Consider the following 16,161-nt stretch of genomic DNA (forward strand, 5'->3'; position numbering starts at 1 on the left):
TCTAATCTTTATTATTTCTTTTCTTTTGGTGCCTGTAGGTTCCTTCTGTTGGTCTGTTTTTAATTGTTGTAGATGATGTGTTAATGTGTTAATTTTGGTTCTTTTTTCTTTTTGGATGTGTGTGTTTATTGCAATAAATTGTCCTCTCAGCACTGCTGTTGCCATGTCCCAAAGATTTTGGTATGTTGTGGTTTCATTCTCATTTGTTTTAGGAACTTTGTGAGTTCACGTTCAATTTCTTTTACTACCCAGTCACTTTTCAGCAGGGTATTATTCAGTTTCCACATATTTGACTTTATTTCCTTGGTCCTCCTATTGTTGATTTCTATTTTGATAGCACAATAGTCTGAGAAAATACTTTGTAGTATTTTGATAGTTGTAAATTTATGGAGGCTTGTTTTGTGGCCTAACACTTGGTCTATTCTGAAGAATGTTCCATGTGCACAGGAAAAGAATGTGTATTGTGCTGTTGTTGGGTTGAATGCTCTGTACACATCTATGAGGTTCAGTTGGCTGATTGTGTTGTTTCGCTCTTCTGTGTCTTTGTCAAGTTTCTTTCTGGAGTTCTATCCATTTTTGAAAGAGGTATATTAAAATTGCCCACGTTTAGAAGGAGCTCTGGTAGCGTAGTGGTTACAAATCAGGCTGCAAACCATAAGGCCAGCAGTTTGAAACTTATCAGCTGTTCCGCGGGAGAAAGATAAGGCTTTCTACTCCCGTAAAGATTTACAGCCTTGTAAGTTATTCCTCTTCATGTTGTCCACCATGAATCTTAAACCTTCTTCAGATTTTTTAAATCCTTTTTTCTGTTTCGTCTTCTATCTTAGTGCTTTTGAGAGATCTGTCTTTTAGCTCACTGGTTCTGCCTTTCATCTCGTCTATTCTACTCTTTTGCCCTTTCAGTGTATTGTCTATTTCTGATATTCTGTTATTGATCGTTTGAACCTCTTTCTGTAGGTTTTGAATTGTTTCCAATGCTGTATCTATCTTATTTGATTGTTCCTGTAGTGCTTTCCTGACTTCTTCCTTATTTTTCTCTACTCCATTGTAAAGTGTTTTCAAATATTTTATAATCATTTTTCTGAATTCCTTCTCAAAGAATTCCAAGGCCTGCCCTCCTTCCAGAATGGAGTCCAGGTCTACCTCTAGGTCATTTGTCTCAGACATTTTATCTTGTTTCTGGACATGTGCTGATATGGTCATTTGCTTTTGCTTCTTGAACATGTTTAGTGTTTATCTGTGGCCTTAATACTTCATTGAGTATGTGTTTTGGTATTTTTTATGCTTTCTGATTGCTTCCAGGTAGATGTGATCGGGATGTGGACTTCCCTTTTCACTCTTCTTACTGCTTAACTCAGAGTAACTTTCACAGGTGTTGTCTGCCTCCCTGGTGTATGGCAGTTGGTATTGATTCTTGCCTGGATTTAGGTGTTTTATAGAGTGTGACTGTAGCTTGACTGTATGGGAGCAGTTGCTGTCTCTTCTTGGATAATATAGGGAGAGAAAGAGTCCCCCAAAGGTAAAAGGGGGAGCATAAAACAGCAAAAAAACAAGAAGAAGAAGAAAAAAAAAAAGGCCACCAAAACAACAACAAAAACCTAGTCAGGATACTGTAGTCTATAATCGCAGAAAGGCAAGAGGAGGGAGAAACGAATATGAGCATGACTTTAATATCCTCTTTTAGCTTGCCTTCAAGGCCATCTGATAAATTTCAAGATGCCACTGTTGGTTGTTATGCTATACCCCAGGATTTAATGTAATTTTTGGCTTGTTTTGTTTTAAAACTCTCTTTCACTCTCCACACACCTTGTTCTGGCCTTTTCCCTATTAAAAAACAGTTCAGGGCCAATTCCTGGGCTGAGAGTATCTGTGTGCATGTGTGGCAGAAGAACCCACCAGTGGTGGTGGTTAGGGGAGCCTACTCGCTCAGGCACCCCCTCTAGTCACCTGAATGGAGGTGAGCAAACAGTGGGGGGGGGAGGGAAATGAACAGATCCCCCCGCCCCAGAAAAAAGAAAAAAAAACCATCATACCAAAGCTAAACTGACAAAGTGTACTGTCCACCTTTGCTCTGAGGTTCCCGTGGTGTTATCCTGGTGGCTCTTTTCCCCAACTTGGTCTTGATGTTTGGTGTTGCCCAAGTTGTCGGCTCCGGGATGCCGAGCCCAGCTGATTCAAAAGTACGCAATTTTTTACTTCCACTACTAGTTTCACTAGCTATAAGCCTTCAAACTTTTAAAATATTCCTACCTATTTGGTTCAGCGTTATGGAGCTCTGCCCTGAACCCGCTTCACCTAGTATTCTGTGATATTGCTGATGGCAAACTTCACTGCACCTCTATACTATCCGCCATCAAACCCTGCCTTTGGTTAACTGAGTTTTGATACAGGTGACAAGGCAATTTAATATCCATATACAAAAAAATGAATTTAAAATGACTGCCTAAAAATGTACACAAAACTTCACTAACAGTGGGTCACAGGCCACATCAGTCTCCATGACTCTGAGCCCAGAAGAACTAGACGGTGCCCTGCTACCACTATCCACTGCTCTGAAAGGGACCACATCAGAATGTCCTGGCCTGGACAGAGTGGGAGAAAACGTGGAACGAAGCACAAATTATAAACAGAGTGGGCTTTGTGATCAGAAAGAGGCAGAAGGAAACAGAGTGGTTTAGTACGAAGCTCACCCTCCAATGACCCATCTGTCAGCCACGTGGTAAATTGGTATTTACAGAGGGGACACCACCACTAGAAAGGTTCGTTCAACCATCCAAGACCAAAACATTATCTAAGGTCAAAGTTCAAATGGATTGGGACAGAAGGTGGAATGGAAGTAAGAAGCACCACAGGAAGTGGGATACCTTGTTACATGGAGGGGATTGTAGTCACTGAGGTAAAAGAAAGTGTATGCTTTATTGAATGTAAAACTGATGATCTGCTCTGTGAATATTCACTCATAACAGAAAAAAAAAAAAAAAAGATCACAGAAACAAATTTAAGAGCTAAAACTGTAAAACTTTCATAAAATCAGAGAAAGTCATCATGACTTGAGCAAAACAAACATTGCTTAGGATAACATCAAAAACACAATCTTTTTTTTTAAAGGGATAAATTATAGGTTTGACATAGGATATCTGTACGTGGGTATGATATTTGATGTAAATATATCCATGAGTGTGGGGGGATTTACAGGGGACAAGTTATCAAAATTTCATAGACATAACCAACCACCTGGGACGCGCTGCGTCACAGGACCTGGGATTTAGGACAGTAATCTGCAGGGAAACATTATCAGTCCACAGACAGCATCCTATATCCTACTTTACTGAACACTGACTGAGGTCTTCAAAGCTTGTGAGTACCTACAGGTCGCTCTCTGTCCAGAGGAAAGAAGAGTGCTGAAATCAAAAACACATACAAACAGCCCAATGAAACATGGGAACAGCAGTCTCCACGGCCCTGAGATGGCAACACCTAGCTGGTGCCTGGCTACAACTACCAACTGCTCTGAAGGGAGCACGTCAGAAGAGCCGGATAGAGTGGGAGGAAAATGTGAGCAAAACTCAAATCCACCAGCTGCTCCTTGGAAACCCTCATACAGGGTCACTATGAGTCGGACAGGACTGGAGGGCACTTAACAACAACAACAACAACAACAACAAGACTGGTTGGACATAGACAGGTGGGACCCCTAAGACTATGGTCATCAGTCACCCTTGAAGTCTGGAAATGAACTCACCCTCATTGTTCAAATTGTATCCAAACAAACAAACAAACAAGTCTATGAGGGGGCAAACCTTACAACAAACCTCAGCCGTGTGAGATCTAAAGGGCAGCAGTTACACAAGGGCAAAATTCAAAAGGAGTGGAAAGAAGCAAAGACAGAGTGGGGGCTGGTGGGGGCCCTCAGCTGGTTCCGACTCACACTGACCCTGCTGTAAATGTGTCCAAGCTGTAAATCTTTATGGGAGCAGAAAGCCTCATTTTTCTCCTGCGGAGCAGCTGGTGGATTTGAACTGCTGACTTTACTGTTAATAGCAGCCTAACATGCAACTCAACAGCACCAGGGCTCCTTGGAAGTGAGCTTGATGTTGTTATCGTTAAAGCGCTGTTGAGCTGGTTCCAACTGATAGCGGCCCTGCACATAGGGGTTCCGAGTACTGGCTGGAGGATTTGAACCACTGACCTTGTGGGTAATAGCAGTCCAGTGCTTATTCTACAGAGCCACATCAAGACTCCTTGGAACTGGGGTTGTTGTTGTCAAGTGCCATTGACAGGGTTTCCGAGGAGTGACTGGTGAGTCTGAACCACCAACCTTGCAGTTCATATTGACTTTGCAGTCCAGTACATTAACCCACAGCACCACACCAGGGCTCCAGAACTGGGCTTTGCGATGTTAAATTCAGGGGATTGCAATCAATGAGATGACACAAAATGTGTATGAACTGTTGAATGTAAAACTGCTCGGTATTCACAATAGGTTTTAAAAAACTGGACTTCATCAAAAACTTTGAAAAATTATACTTCAATATTTTATAAAACGAAAAGAACATTCTTTGTGTGCTCTGTGTTATGCCGATTGGCCAAGCTATACTCTGAGACTATGGTTCTGAGTCTCCAGGCCCAGAAACCCACTCCCTCAAGATGGTTAATAACGTCTAAGAAGCTATCATAACTCTGTCCCCTGTATGCTCGACCACATTCATGGATGTATTTGGGTGAGTGACGCCTGGGATCTTAAAAATTCCTGAGCAGCCATTAAGGTGCATCTATCTGGAGCTCCCTGTCTGGAGGAAAGAGTAGTGAAAATTGAAGATGCTTGGAAATAGTCCAGTGGACTAATGGACCACATGAACATCAGCCTCCACAACCTGAAACCAAAAGAACTAGATGGTGCCCGGATACCACTATCAACTACTCTGAAAGGGATCACGTTAAAAGGTTCTGGATAGAGTGGAATATAATATGGAACAAAACTCCAAACTCAAAAAAAATAAAGACTAGGTCTACTGGTTAGATACGAACCACAAACTGGTAGAACCCCAAGATCATGGTTCTTGGTCAGGTCAGGAACTGAATTCACCCTCACATCCCAAATTTCGGCTGAGCGATAGATGGGTATATAGAGGAACATTAGTGAGTGACATCACGGCACAGTTAACTATTTGAGATTAAAAGGGCAAGGTTCAGAAGGATTAGGAAAGGAGGAACGGAAAGAAGAAGGGAGGAAGTGGGAGACTATACAGGCAGTTCCCCATGTTGCAATAAGTTGAATGAGCTGAGGCCTTGCGAGAAACGTCATCAAAGATGGCGGTGCCCCACTCAAACATGGTGGCTGATTGTGCCACTGTGAATGTGTGTTTCCTTAAGGGACTGCGATCACTGAGACGAATGAAGTGGATCATGTGCTCAACGTAAAACTGATGATCTGCTCTATACACCTTAACTCAATTAATGATAAAAAGTTAAAAGAAAATAGACAGACGGGAAGAAAATATCTGCAAATCATACAAATGATAATGATTTGTTTTACCTAGAATATATAAAAGTTTTTTTAGAACTCAACAATAAGCAAACAACCCAAATGAAGAATGGAAAAAGTTCTGAACAGGTCTTACTTTTCCAAAGAAAACATAAATGGCTAATAAATACATAAAATGCGTGAGAAATACGTGAATGAAAATCACAAGAAAATACCACTTCATTACTGCTGGTGTTACGTGCCATGGAGTCAGTTCCGAGTCAGAGAGACCCTGTACGGATGGAGTTTCTGAGGAGCAGCTGGTGGGTTTGAACTGCCGACCCTGTGGTGTGCAGTCCATACTGATCCTGCAGAACCACACCAGGAGTCCACACAGCTATTAAAACAGCTGGAATTATCAAGACAGACACAAGCAGGACATGGGGACTGAGGTCTGTATACATTACTGGTGAGGAGGTAAAGTGGCACAGCCACATTAGGAGAGCTTCTTAAAAGCTGACCATCAATTTACCACGATACTGTAAGTGCCCTAAGTCGGTTCCAACTCACAGCAACCCTGCTCGAGGTCTCCGAGGAGTCGCTGGTGAGTCTGCACTGCTTACCTACAGTGTCACACCAGGACTCCTCATTTTACCATATGACCCAACAATTGTACTTCTAGGTAACTACCAAGAGAAGTGAAAACACAAAGACTCGTATGTGAATGTTGGGAGAAAAGGGGGCCCAGAAATCAGGGTTAAACATAAGCAGCTTATTAAGTCTTGTGACTACAACCTGAAGGAGTGTCGAGGCCTGCTTGCTTGAGCAATTACAAAGACATGTAGGACATGCTCAGGGAGCATAGCTGAGCACCTACATTCTGGTGCATGCCATTAAAGAAGACCACCCATAAAAAGTCTGTATTTCATGTTCTTGTAGGATGTTTTACAACTAACTTACTCAAGGCCCTAGGCATAACTGTAAAGGACTACGTTCTGCAGGGGCAGAGGAGAACACCAGCCCCTGAAAACCAGGCACACTCAACATCCCAGAGTAAGTTTTGTCTGCTCATACCAGAGGCCTTTGAGATGGACTCCACCTTGAAGACATGCTGCGCACACAACCCAGTTAGTATGGCCCCTCCTAAACGGGCCACTTCCTGGAAATCCCTTCCTACCCCTATGAATAAGCATGATGCCTTTTCCCACCTGATGCTGTTAATTAAGTGCCATTGAGTCGGTTCCAACTCATAGCTACCCTGTGCAGGGTTTCTAAGGAGTGGCTGGTGGGTTTGAACCACCAGCCTTGAGGATCAAACCAACCTGCGGTCTAGAGCTTTATCCTACAGAGTCACGCCAGGACTCCTTTTCCCACCTAAAACCTTTTCAACACCTGTAAAATGTCTGTTCAGAGATGAGGGTTAGTATTGCCTAGGACCCTCCTCATCAACTCCAGCCAGATATTTTCCTCTCAATATATTTTTAAATCTTTCGCTCGTGTGAAACGATCTGTCTACTTGATCATTCTTGGTCAGCAAATACAAAAAAATTCGGCCTGCCCCCCACTTTGGTGGATGATTAAAAAAAAGCAGACAGAGCTGCTGACCGAGGGTGTGGAGTCTTTAGCCAGCATACTAGGGCTATAGCTCTGAAATGAGACACACCATGGAGAAATGGATTTATTCATACTCATTCAATCTGTATGCTGAGCCAATAATCCCTGAAGCTGTATTACATGTAAAAGAACATGGCATCAGGATTGGAGGAAAGTCATTATCAACCTGCGATATGCAGGTGATACAACCTTACTTGCAAGAAGCAGAGAGGATTTAAAACACTTTGTGATGAAGATCAAAGACAACAGCCTTCAGTATGAGTTGCGCCTCTAGGAAAACAAAAATCCTCTCCACTGGAACAATAAATGACATGACAAATGGAGAAAAGACTGAAGTTGTCAAAGACTTCATTTTGCTTGGATCCACAATTAACCCTCAATGAAGCAGCAGTCAATGAATCAAATGACACATGGCACTAGGCAAATCTGATGCTCATGACCTCCTTCAAGTGCTAGGCACAACCTTAAACCAAGAACAAAGATCTTAGTTTGAGACCTAAGGTACTTCTGACCCAAGCAAAGGCATTTTCAATGGCTTCATATGCATGTGAAAGCTGGACAATGAATAAAGAAGAATGGATGCCATTGAGTTCTGGTGTTGGAGAATTCTGACTGTCATGGACGGCCAGAAGAACCAACACATCTGTCATGAAAGAAGTTCAGCCAGAATGTTTCTTAGAAGCCAGGATGGCCAGACTTTGTCTTTCATACTTTGGACATATCCCTGAAGGGTATTACACTTTGTAAATCAGAGGGTCAGCACAAACAGAAGGCGACCCCAACAAGATGGACTGGCACAGTGGCAGCAATAATGGCTCAAGCCTAGCAACAACTGTGCAGATGGCACAAGACGTGGCAGTGTTTCCTTCTGTTGTGCATGAGGTTGCTATGTGTGGGTACCAGCTTGATGGCACCTAACCACCACCACCACCACTGAAATGTACATGTAAAAATTGTTGAGTGGGTGTATGTTATGCTACGTGCATTTCCAAAAAATTAAAAGAAAATACTCAATGTGGTTGCCTGGGGCTGGGACACAGAGAATATTTTTAGGTGGTGGAGTGCAGTGAATAATTTAATGTCGCTTCTAGCCAGAATCTGTAAACTCCTACCAAATGACATTTTCCTGATGGGTCCAGGTAAGAGAAGGTGAGGAACTGCAGATGGATTATATGACCCACTGTGCCTGTTAACCTGGCTAGTTATGATTGGCCAGTTTTCCCATCCTCCTGTGTAGAAAGTGAGCAGGAAGGGGGACTCACTACTATCAAAGACTAACTAGGTATGGAGCACATCCTTTGGACTCGGAGATTCTCGAGGCACTGAACTGCCTCAATTTTGGGACAGGAAGCTGTGACACAGAGATGGCAGAGGGGAAGTAGCACAGAACCAAGCCCTAGCAGTGGGCTTCCCAAACCAGGGAGTAAGCAAAGCTGGGGTCCTGGGACAGGACAAGCTAGGCTTACTGCGGAAGTCAGGCTGAGGCTTCTGGTGGGTGGGGTGGAGTGGAGTGTCCTTTGGGAATTTATCAACAACATTGCCGGAGCAGGGCAGGGTCAGACCAAGGGGCCCTAGCCTACCCATGGGCATGGAACATTTCTGACTCTGAATTGTATGTAACCTGGTGACTCCCTAACTATCCCTACTATTGTTAGTACACTGTCTGAGTTCTATGTGGCCACAACAGGGAATTATTAAACATAGTTGAGGAGTAGAGTACTGGAGGAGGGATGGATGGTTGTATCATTTTTTCTGTGCTGTTCTTTGTAAGTGTTGGTGAGTCGGTTCTGACCCACAGTGAGCCTGTATAGGGTTTCTTAAGGAGTGGCTGGTGGGTTGGAACTGCTGGCTTTGAGGTTCAAGCTGACCTTGCAGTCCAGTGCTTATCCTATAGAACCACACCAGTATTCCATTTTTTTTTGCACAGGATGATAAAAACTATATAAAACTTGACTCTGTATACTTAGTATTATTCATTTGTATCCTCAAAACAGGGAGATTTAAAGGGCCAGGCTGGCCCATAGGATGAGAACAGGCACTAGCTTGCAAGGCTCTGCACACACTTGTGAATTGCACACACACACACACACACACACACACACAAAGACACCATGCACAAACTTTATCAGGTACAAATTCCTTTCCATTGCTATTCTTTTTCTAAAAAACTGTTTCCCAATTAAGTTTGACAGCTGATAAAAACACTCCTATGGGTATAAGTAGCAATGTGTATTCATTTATGTGTATTTTGCAATGTGAATATACTATACAACCAGGAAGTTGGTGGTCGATTAAACTTCATCATAAGCTAGAAATTATTCTAATGTAATTAATTGTTTTAGCTATAAAATTATTTGATCTACAATTATGCTTTTACTGGAGGATTTTTACATATTTGCAGTTTATTCCCACAAAATGAGACACATACATTATGGGCTATTGAGCTCAATTACTTTCCGGATAACTGTTCCCTCAGAGTCACAATCCAGCAGTAAGCAGAAGGTATTTATGCAAAAATAAACTTGTTTGAATTAGAAAGACAGCAAGACTAGAGATAAAGGATGTTGTCAAAATTAACCTAAATTTGATAAGGAGTCCTGGTGTGGGGCTATAGAATAAGCAGTGCATGCTAACCACAACACTGATGGTTCAAACTCCCCAACAACTCCTCAGAAACCCTACACAGGGTCACTGTGAGTGAGAAGCGACTCCAAGATACCTGACAACAGTAGTAGCAATCTCATAAGGGACATGGACACCCTTACCATGAAACAGGAAGAACTCCTACAAAGCAGAACGTTAGAATTCTGTCTACTCTCCTATTTGCAATCTTGGCGTCACCTCCTTAGCCTACTATTTAAAATGTGTAGTATATTTGATGAAAACGTAGTAAATAAGAACTAGGTAAGATTGATGTAATTTACTCGAATGCAGCCAATCAATGTCCAGTGTTGGCTAGATGGTGGTCACGATGGTTTCAGGAATTACCCTTGTGAGATGAGAGTTACCTTGTAAGATTACAGACAGACGTTTGCTTTCAAGTATGTATACAAGTTCTGCTGAATGTTTAAGGAATGTCCTGAAAAAGGGAAAAACATAAGATTAGATTAACAAACAAACAAACCTCATTTCCACTACAAACCATTTTTTAATGTACTTGATATCAAGCAAATCTAATCTTTCATTGGTGGTGGTGACGTGCCATAGAGTCGATTCTGACTCATAGTGACCCTGCACAGGGTTTCCGAGGCTGGAAAGCCTTACAGGAGCAGAAAGCCTCACCTTTCTTTCACGGAACAGCTGGTAGTTTCACACTGACCTTGTGGTTCGCAGCCCGATTCGTAACCACTACGCTGTAAGTATCTATAGTCTCAATAATAACTTCTCCAGCTTTTATGTTGTTGTTGTTGTTGTGAAGTGCCGTGGAGTCGGACCCGACCCATAGCGACCCTGTACAGGGTTTCCGAGGCTGTAAATCTTTACGGGAGCAGAATGCCTCATCTTTCTCCCGCGGAGCGGCTGGTAGTTTCGAACTGCTGGCCTTAAGGTTCGCAGCCCGATTCGTAACCACTACGCTACCAGAGCTCCTTTTATATATGTGTCTAAAACAAAGTATATTTTGTGATTTTTCCATCAAGGAAATTTATTAATCTTTTACAAAAAGGAAACAGTTGATTTATATATCCTTTAACTGACAAAATTACCAACATGCAGAAGTGAACCTCTTGCTGTTTGCCAGGGGCCAGAGATGGGCATGAGCTGATGCAATTTCTCTCAGGGGGGGTGGTAGGAGGGAGGGGGCCTGTGGGGATGAAGGAGTCCTGTGTCTGACTGTGGGGTTGCTTGCACAAATCTGTATGTGTGATAATACTTCCCAGAAGTACACACACACATACAAGAACATGGATAAAGCTAGGGAAATCTGAGTAAGGTGTATGGATTTCACCAATGTCAGTTTCCTGGTTGTGACTCTACACTCGTTAGGGAAGCTGAGTGAAGCGTACATGGGACATTACTGAACCATTTCACAACTGCCTGTGAGGCTACAATTATTTCAGAATAAGAAGTTAAAGAAAGAAAAAGGAAAGACGTTGTACAAACCTCACATATTCTAACCACCGAGTACTTTCCAGCGAAGACAACCACTTCTCTTCAGTTTCTTCAAATGGCTCTGTAATATGGCAGCACACATACAGTTTCAGGCATTCTGATCTTAATAGGGTATAGCCTATATCACAGAGTTTTCACTATTTAAAAGGAAGTATCATGCATTTCCACTTCGGTAACAGCAAATACTGAAGACATATTGTAATGCTAAGAAAAGGCTCAACAAAGCAGTCCTCTGAGCCCCCCTCTTCTCTCCAGATTCTCTCACAGAAATCTTGGGGAGCCCTAACAATGCACCCTGCTAAGATTTAGGGACTTCTGGCCTCCAGGTCCTCCTCGCTAGGTCCTGCCCTGATTTTTGGCCCTCCCTACTCTCTGTGGAACATTGCCCAAAGTCCCTAACGCCCACAGAATTTTCTGAAGCCTCACCCTGCTCCTGCTCCCGCTTGTCTTCCCTTCTGTCTCCACGGCATGGCTGACCCTGAGGACTAAGAGGCACCTGCACTGCCTAGTAGTCAGGCCCTGGCCAATCGGACGTTGCTTCTCACCTTCCAGACCCCAGGCTTCAGTTACGTTCAACTTAGTGGACTCCTGCAACTCGTTCACGTCACTGTGTTCTTTTAAACTGCCCCCTGCCCATACCTAGTGCCGTCCACAGAGCTTTCCTTATGGGCACACTCCCAGTCCTCATGCAAGGCTGCCTCTCTTGACCCCTAGGTGGTCCGGGACCGTTCAAGTCACGATGCCCATAGAGCACACTTGACACTAACGTGCTTTGGTGTGGTGCGTCACTCCAGAGCACGTCAAAGGCACCTGGGAAGAGTCTGCTCCAACACATGTATTAGAATTCTGAGGCCAGAAATGACACAGCATGGTTCTATTCAATACCCATGTGTCTAAAGACACAACTGTAGGCATTAAATCTCGGTAAGTTTGTTTATAAGGTAATATGTTCTATTTAGCAAATGGTTCATGGAAGTATTTCACTCTATTTGTCATGATTTGAGGGTAATTTAATTGATTCATCCCCTACCTCTCCCCACCCCCAGCAAACAAGCCGTTTAAACTTCATTTCCTGAAAGGTTCTGACATTTTCACACTATAAAATATAATTTGTACAACTACTGCAATAAGCCTTTTCCTAAATATCGTTTTTCATATTTTTAAGGTCTATTGCCTTTCATGGTACGTTTTATACAATTCTGTATCCCCTATTCACCTTTGTGTGTGTGTGTATATGTATATATATACGTGTATATAAAAATGAGGGAAATTACCATTCACACATAGCTGCTTAAGTTTTAGAAATGCCGCCTGTACTTCCTGGATATTAGGCAAGGTTTTATCCAAATCCGATTTGTAAACATCACTTCTTTGTGGATGACTTTTAGTTATTGCATTACAAATCCTAATAAAGACAAAATCCTTCAGTCACTATTCATTCATTTACTCAAGATCTACTTACTGATCATCTACTATGAGCCAGGTTCTACTCTAAAAGCCGGGAGAGGGGAGCAAGGCAGGTGGGCAGCTGTCAGCTGTCTTCATGGAGTTTGCTTTACTGCTGCTGCTGTTGGCGGTGCTGGTACTGGTCATGGTGGTGGTGGTATGGCACCGAGTCGGCTTTAAATCTTTATGGGAGCAGTAAGCCTCCTCTTTCTCCCACAGAGCAGCTGGTGGATTTGAACTGCTGACCTGGTTAGCAGCCCAGCTTGTAATTTGCTATGTTACCAGGGCTCCTTGCTGCCCCTGGTGGTGGTGGTATGCCGTGGAGTCGATTCCGACTCACAGCGACCCTGCATAGGGTTTCCAAGGCTGTAAGTCTTTACAGGAATAGTAAAGCCTCATCTTTCTTCCACGGAATGGCTGGTGGTTTCGAACTGCTGACCTTGAGGTTCGCAGGCCGACTTGTAACCACCAGGCTACCAGAGCTCCTGGTGGTAGTAGCAGCGGTGAATAAATAATAAGTAAAGAAAGAACAAACCACATGTGGTGAATGCCATGGGCAATGTCATCTAATGACTACGGGGCTGATTAGGCTAAAAGGCCGGAAAAGAAAGGCTCCCCTGGGAAGATCTACTGGAGCTGAAACCCAGATGATTAGAAGACATGCAGAAATCAGGAGGGTGAGCTGGGTGCGGGATGGGAGGTGTTCTAGACAAAGCAAGAGCTAATTCACAGGTCCTGTGGTGAAAACAGGCGTGACTGAGAAAACTAAAGGTGGCCAAGGGGTCAGATGACATGCCAGGGAGAAAAAGAGGTTGCAAATGAAGCTGGCCAACAAAGAGATCTACTCTAAATATGAAGATAAGGATAGCTGAAAAGATAACTTAAAGAAATTAATGAAAACTGCCACCAATCTTAGAATTGTATAAGTAAATCTCAGACAACAATGTTGCAAGCTTCCCTTTAACAGTAAAATTCTCCCCTGAGCACTCAGTCGGCCCAATTCTCCCCTGAGCGCTCAGTTGGCTCAGATCATGACACGAAGGTTCATTTCTGTGTTAGGGTAAAATCAAAGTCCATCAGAGAACAGGGGTGTGTCCTGTTGTTTTTGTCAAGTGCTGTAGAGACAGTTCTGACTCCGAGGAAAGGAACCCTCTATAGGGTTTCCAAGGAGTGGCTGCTGGATTTGAACTGCTGACCTTGTGTTTAGCTGTTGAGTGCTTATCCTACTTTTTGAGAAAACTGAAGGGTCATTTAAGGATCACTTGGTTTTCGAGAGCAATGTGGTAAACCCTAAAACAGGTCTGGACCAGTAATGAAATATACTTCAATCTCGGAAGCTCTCTGAGCCTGTTTGCCAAGATCTGTTCACTTGTTCATTTATGTAACAAATATTCAATATCACAGGTACTTCCTGGGAGCTGACTATGCAATGCAAAACAGGGATAGCCTCTCACCTCATATTTTAATGAAAACAGATAGAGCCCCTCAAACCAGGCAGCATTCAAACACATATAACTCAAAGTGAAGAAAGGGCTATGAAGAAAAATCCGAGTGTGTGATCTAATTTGGGAGAGAAGGTTCATCTTAAAAAGCTCTGTTTGAGTTGAGATGCAAATAATGACTGAGTGACCCAGACGAGAATGAAGACAGCAGCCCAGGCAGACACAGCAAGGGCAAATGTTAGGAAGGAGACGCTGAACGGCAGCTGGCTGGAGTCCAGGAGAAGCAGGCAGGGCAAGGCACTGGATGAAACACACGGGAACACAGCAATGGCCTCTTGGTAGAGGTGGAGTTAGGGTGGAAACACGTGGGTTTGTAGCATTAAAAGTGAGGTGACAAAATGTAATGCAAGGTAGAATATGGGGAAGGGAAATGAAGGAGAAGGCATGAAGGCTGGCCTCTGGGTGTCTGAGAGCAGAGAAGCAAAAGGAGAGGAGGTGAGCTGGCCTGGAGCGGACCGAGGCTACACCCTTGAGTCTGGTTTTGGATACAATGTGCTCTTTAAGGGCCTTGGAAGCCTCCTTGTAGGGCTGTCAAGTTAGATTTTAGGTGTAAACTTGGTCAATGGCAAGCAGACAGTCACTAAAAGCACAGCCAGTGTGAATTTCGTCAGGAAGGGAGCCTAGAATGAAATCTTAATGTACCAAAAATTGTTTTCAAATAGCAGTTCTTACATATGGCGTCCTGGTGTGGTGCTGTGGGCTAATGCGCTGGACTGCAAAAGTTGTTCTGAATTACAAGGTCGGCAGTTCAAGCTTACCAGCCGCTCTTCATAAATTATACAGGGTCGCTTTGGCTCGGAATCGACTCGTCGGCCCTTAACAATAACAAAGTATAGGATATACGTTGTTGTTGTTATTAAGGGTCGTCGTGTCGGTTCTGACCCACAGCGACCCTGTCTAGGGTTTCTGAGGAGCAGCTGGTGGGTTAGCAGTCCAGTGTTTATCGAACAGTGACACAAAGCTATCTAAATACCCATGACCACATCTTGAGTACCTTTGATCGATTTTTCTCTGCTGCAAGCTGTCCTGGATGAGGGCCATCCTCACGAGCGCACTGCCGTTGTTGTGATTCCAGCACCAAAGCTGGGGAGAAGCAGAGGCTGACGTCACTGGCTGCAGCAGGCATAGCGGTGCCCCCCAACCCACAGGAAGCCACTTACCGGCATCCTTCGCCCAACAAAAGCGTAGGAAAAGTTCTTCAGGTCTTGGTCTGCTAAAGAAGTTGGCACTACAAAGTATTCTGGAAGGCTGGAGGAGGAAAAAAAGCCAGACTTTAACAGGATTCCTGTGCTTCAGCAGTATCAGTGTGCTCTTTGGATGTACACAGAAACACATTTATTCCTACATAATGTACACTTCCCTTGTATTCTAGATACATCTGCCTAACACAGAGATTATGTTATGGTCAATTCTCCTAAAAGTTGAATTTGTAGCAAAAGTCCAACTGAGATTTTTGAAACACTTTCCAGAGTGACTAACAGTCCAACATATATGCAGTTTCTGTAAAACATAACCTTTTTTTCTTGACACGCTATAGACAGAGATGCCACACAAAAGGAACCAAGTCAAACAGATTCATCACAAATCTACCAAGAAGTTACTTTAGCCCCTTCTTCATATCACTTCCTTCTTCTGTACTTCCCAAGCATCACTAGAGCCTGCGACGTGACCGTGGCCACCTGACAGCAGGCAGGTTCCCAGACCCTGAGGACACCTTCCCTCTCGTCTCACACTTCCTGTGGCTGGGCAGGCGTGAACCCAGGGCTAGCCAGACCCCTCAGAGGTTTCTCAGTGAATGCATGCCTGTGTCCACGCCCAAGTGCACAAGCAGGGAGGCAGAATATCCAAATATCACTCCCAGAATTCTATCACTAGAAGTCTCTGGGACTAGATCAACCAGCAATCACAGGACAATGTTTTTCCATACAAAATTGCTTACCTGAAAAACAAATGAGGACTTTCATGATCCAAAAGTACTTCAAAAAATTCTAGTACAAAACGAGACTAAACCAATTAAAAAACCCA

At 43.5% G+C, this 16,161-nt stretch overlaps 1 protein-coding gene across 1 annotated transcript in view; it reads right to left on the minus strand.

Annotated features, from left to right (window-relative positions):
- The window catches only part of MTMR10 (myotubularin related protein 10), a 98,495-nt gene that overhangs the window by 13,196 nt on the left and 69,138 nt on the right, over positions 1-16,161 (minus strand). The window contains exons 8-12 of the mRNA XM_006872144.1: positions 15,297-15,384; positions 15,131-15,219; positions 12,463-12,593; positions 11,180-11,249; positions 10,087-10,157 (exon numbers count right to left, since the gene is read on the minus strand). Coding sequence (XP_006872206.1) covers positions 10,087-10,157; positions 11,180-11,249; positions 12,463-12,593; positions 15,131-15,219; positions 15,297-15,384 — 449 coding nt within the window. The remainder of the gene's footprint in view (positions 1-10,086; positions 10,158-11,179; positions 11,250-12,462; positions 12,594-15,130; positions 15,220-15,296; positions 15,385-16,161) is intronic.

Source organism: Chrysochloris asiatica, unplaced genomic scaffold, assembly GCF_000296735.1.
Source record: "Chrysochloris asiatica unplaced genomic scaffold, ChrAsi1.0 scaffold00184, whole genome shotgun sequence".
NCBI lineage: Eukaryota > Metazoa > Chordata > Mammalia > Afrosoricida > Chrysochloridae > Chrysochloris > Chrysochloris asiatica.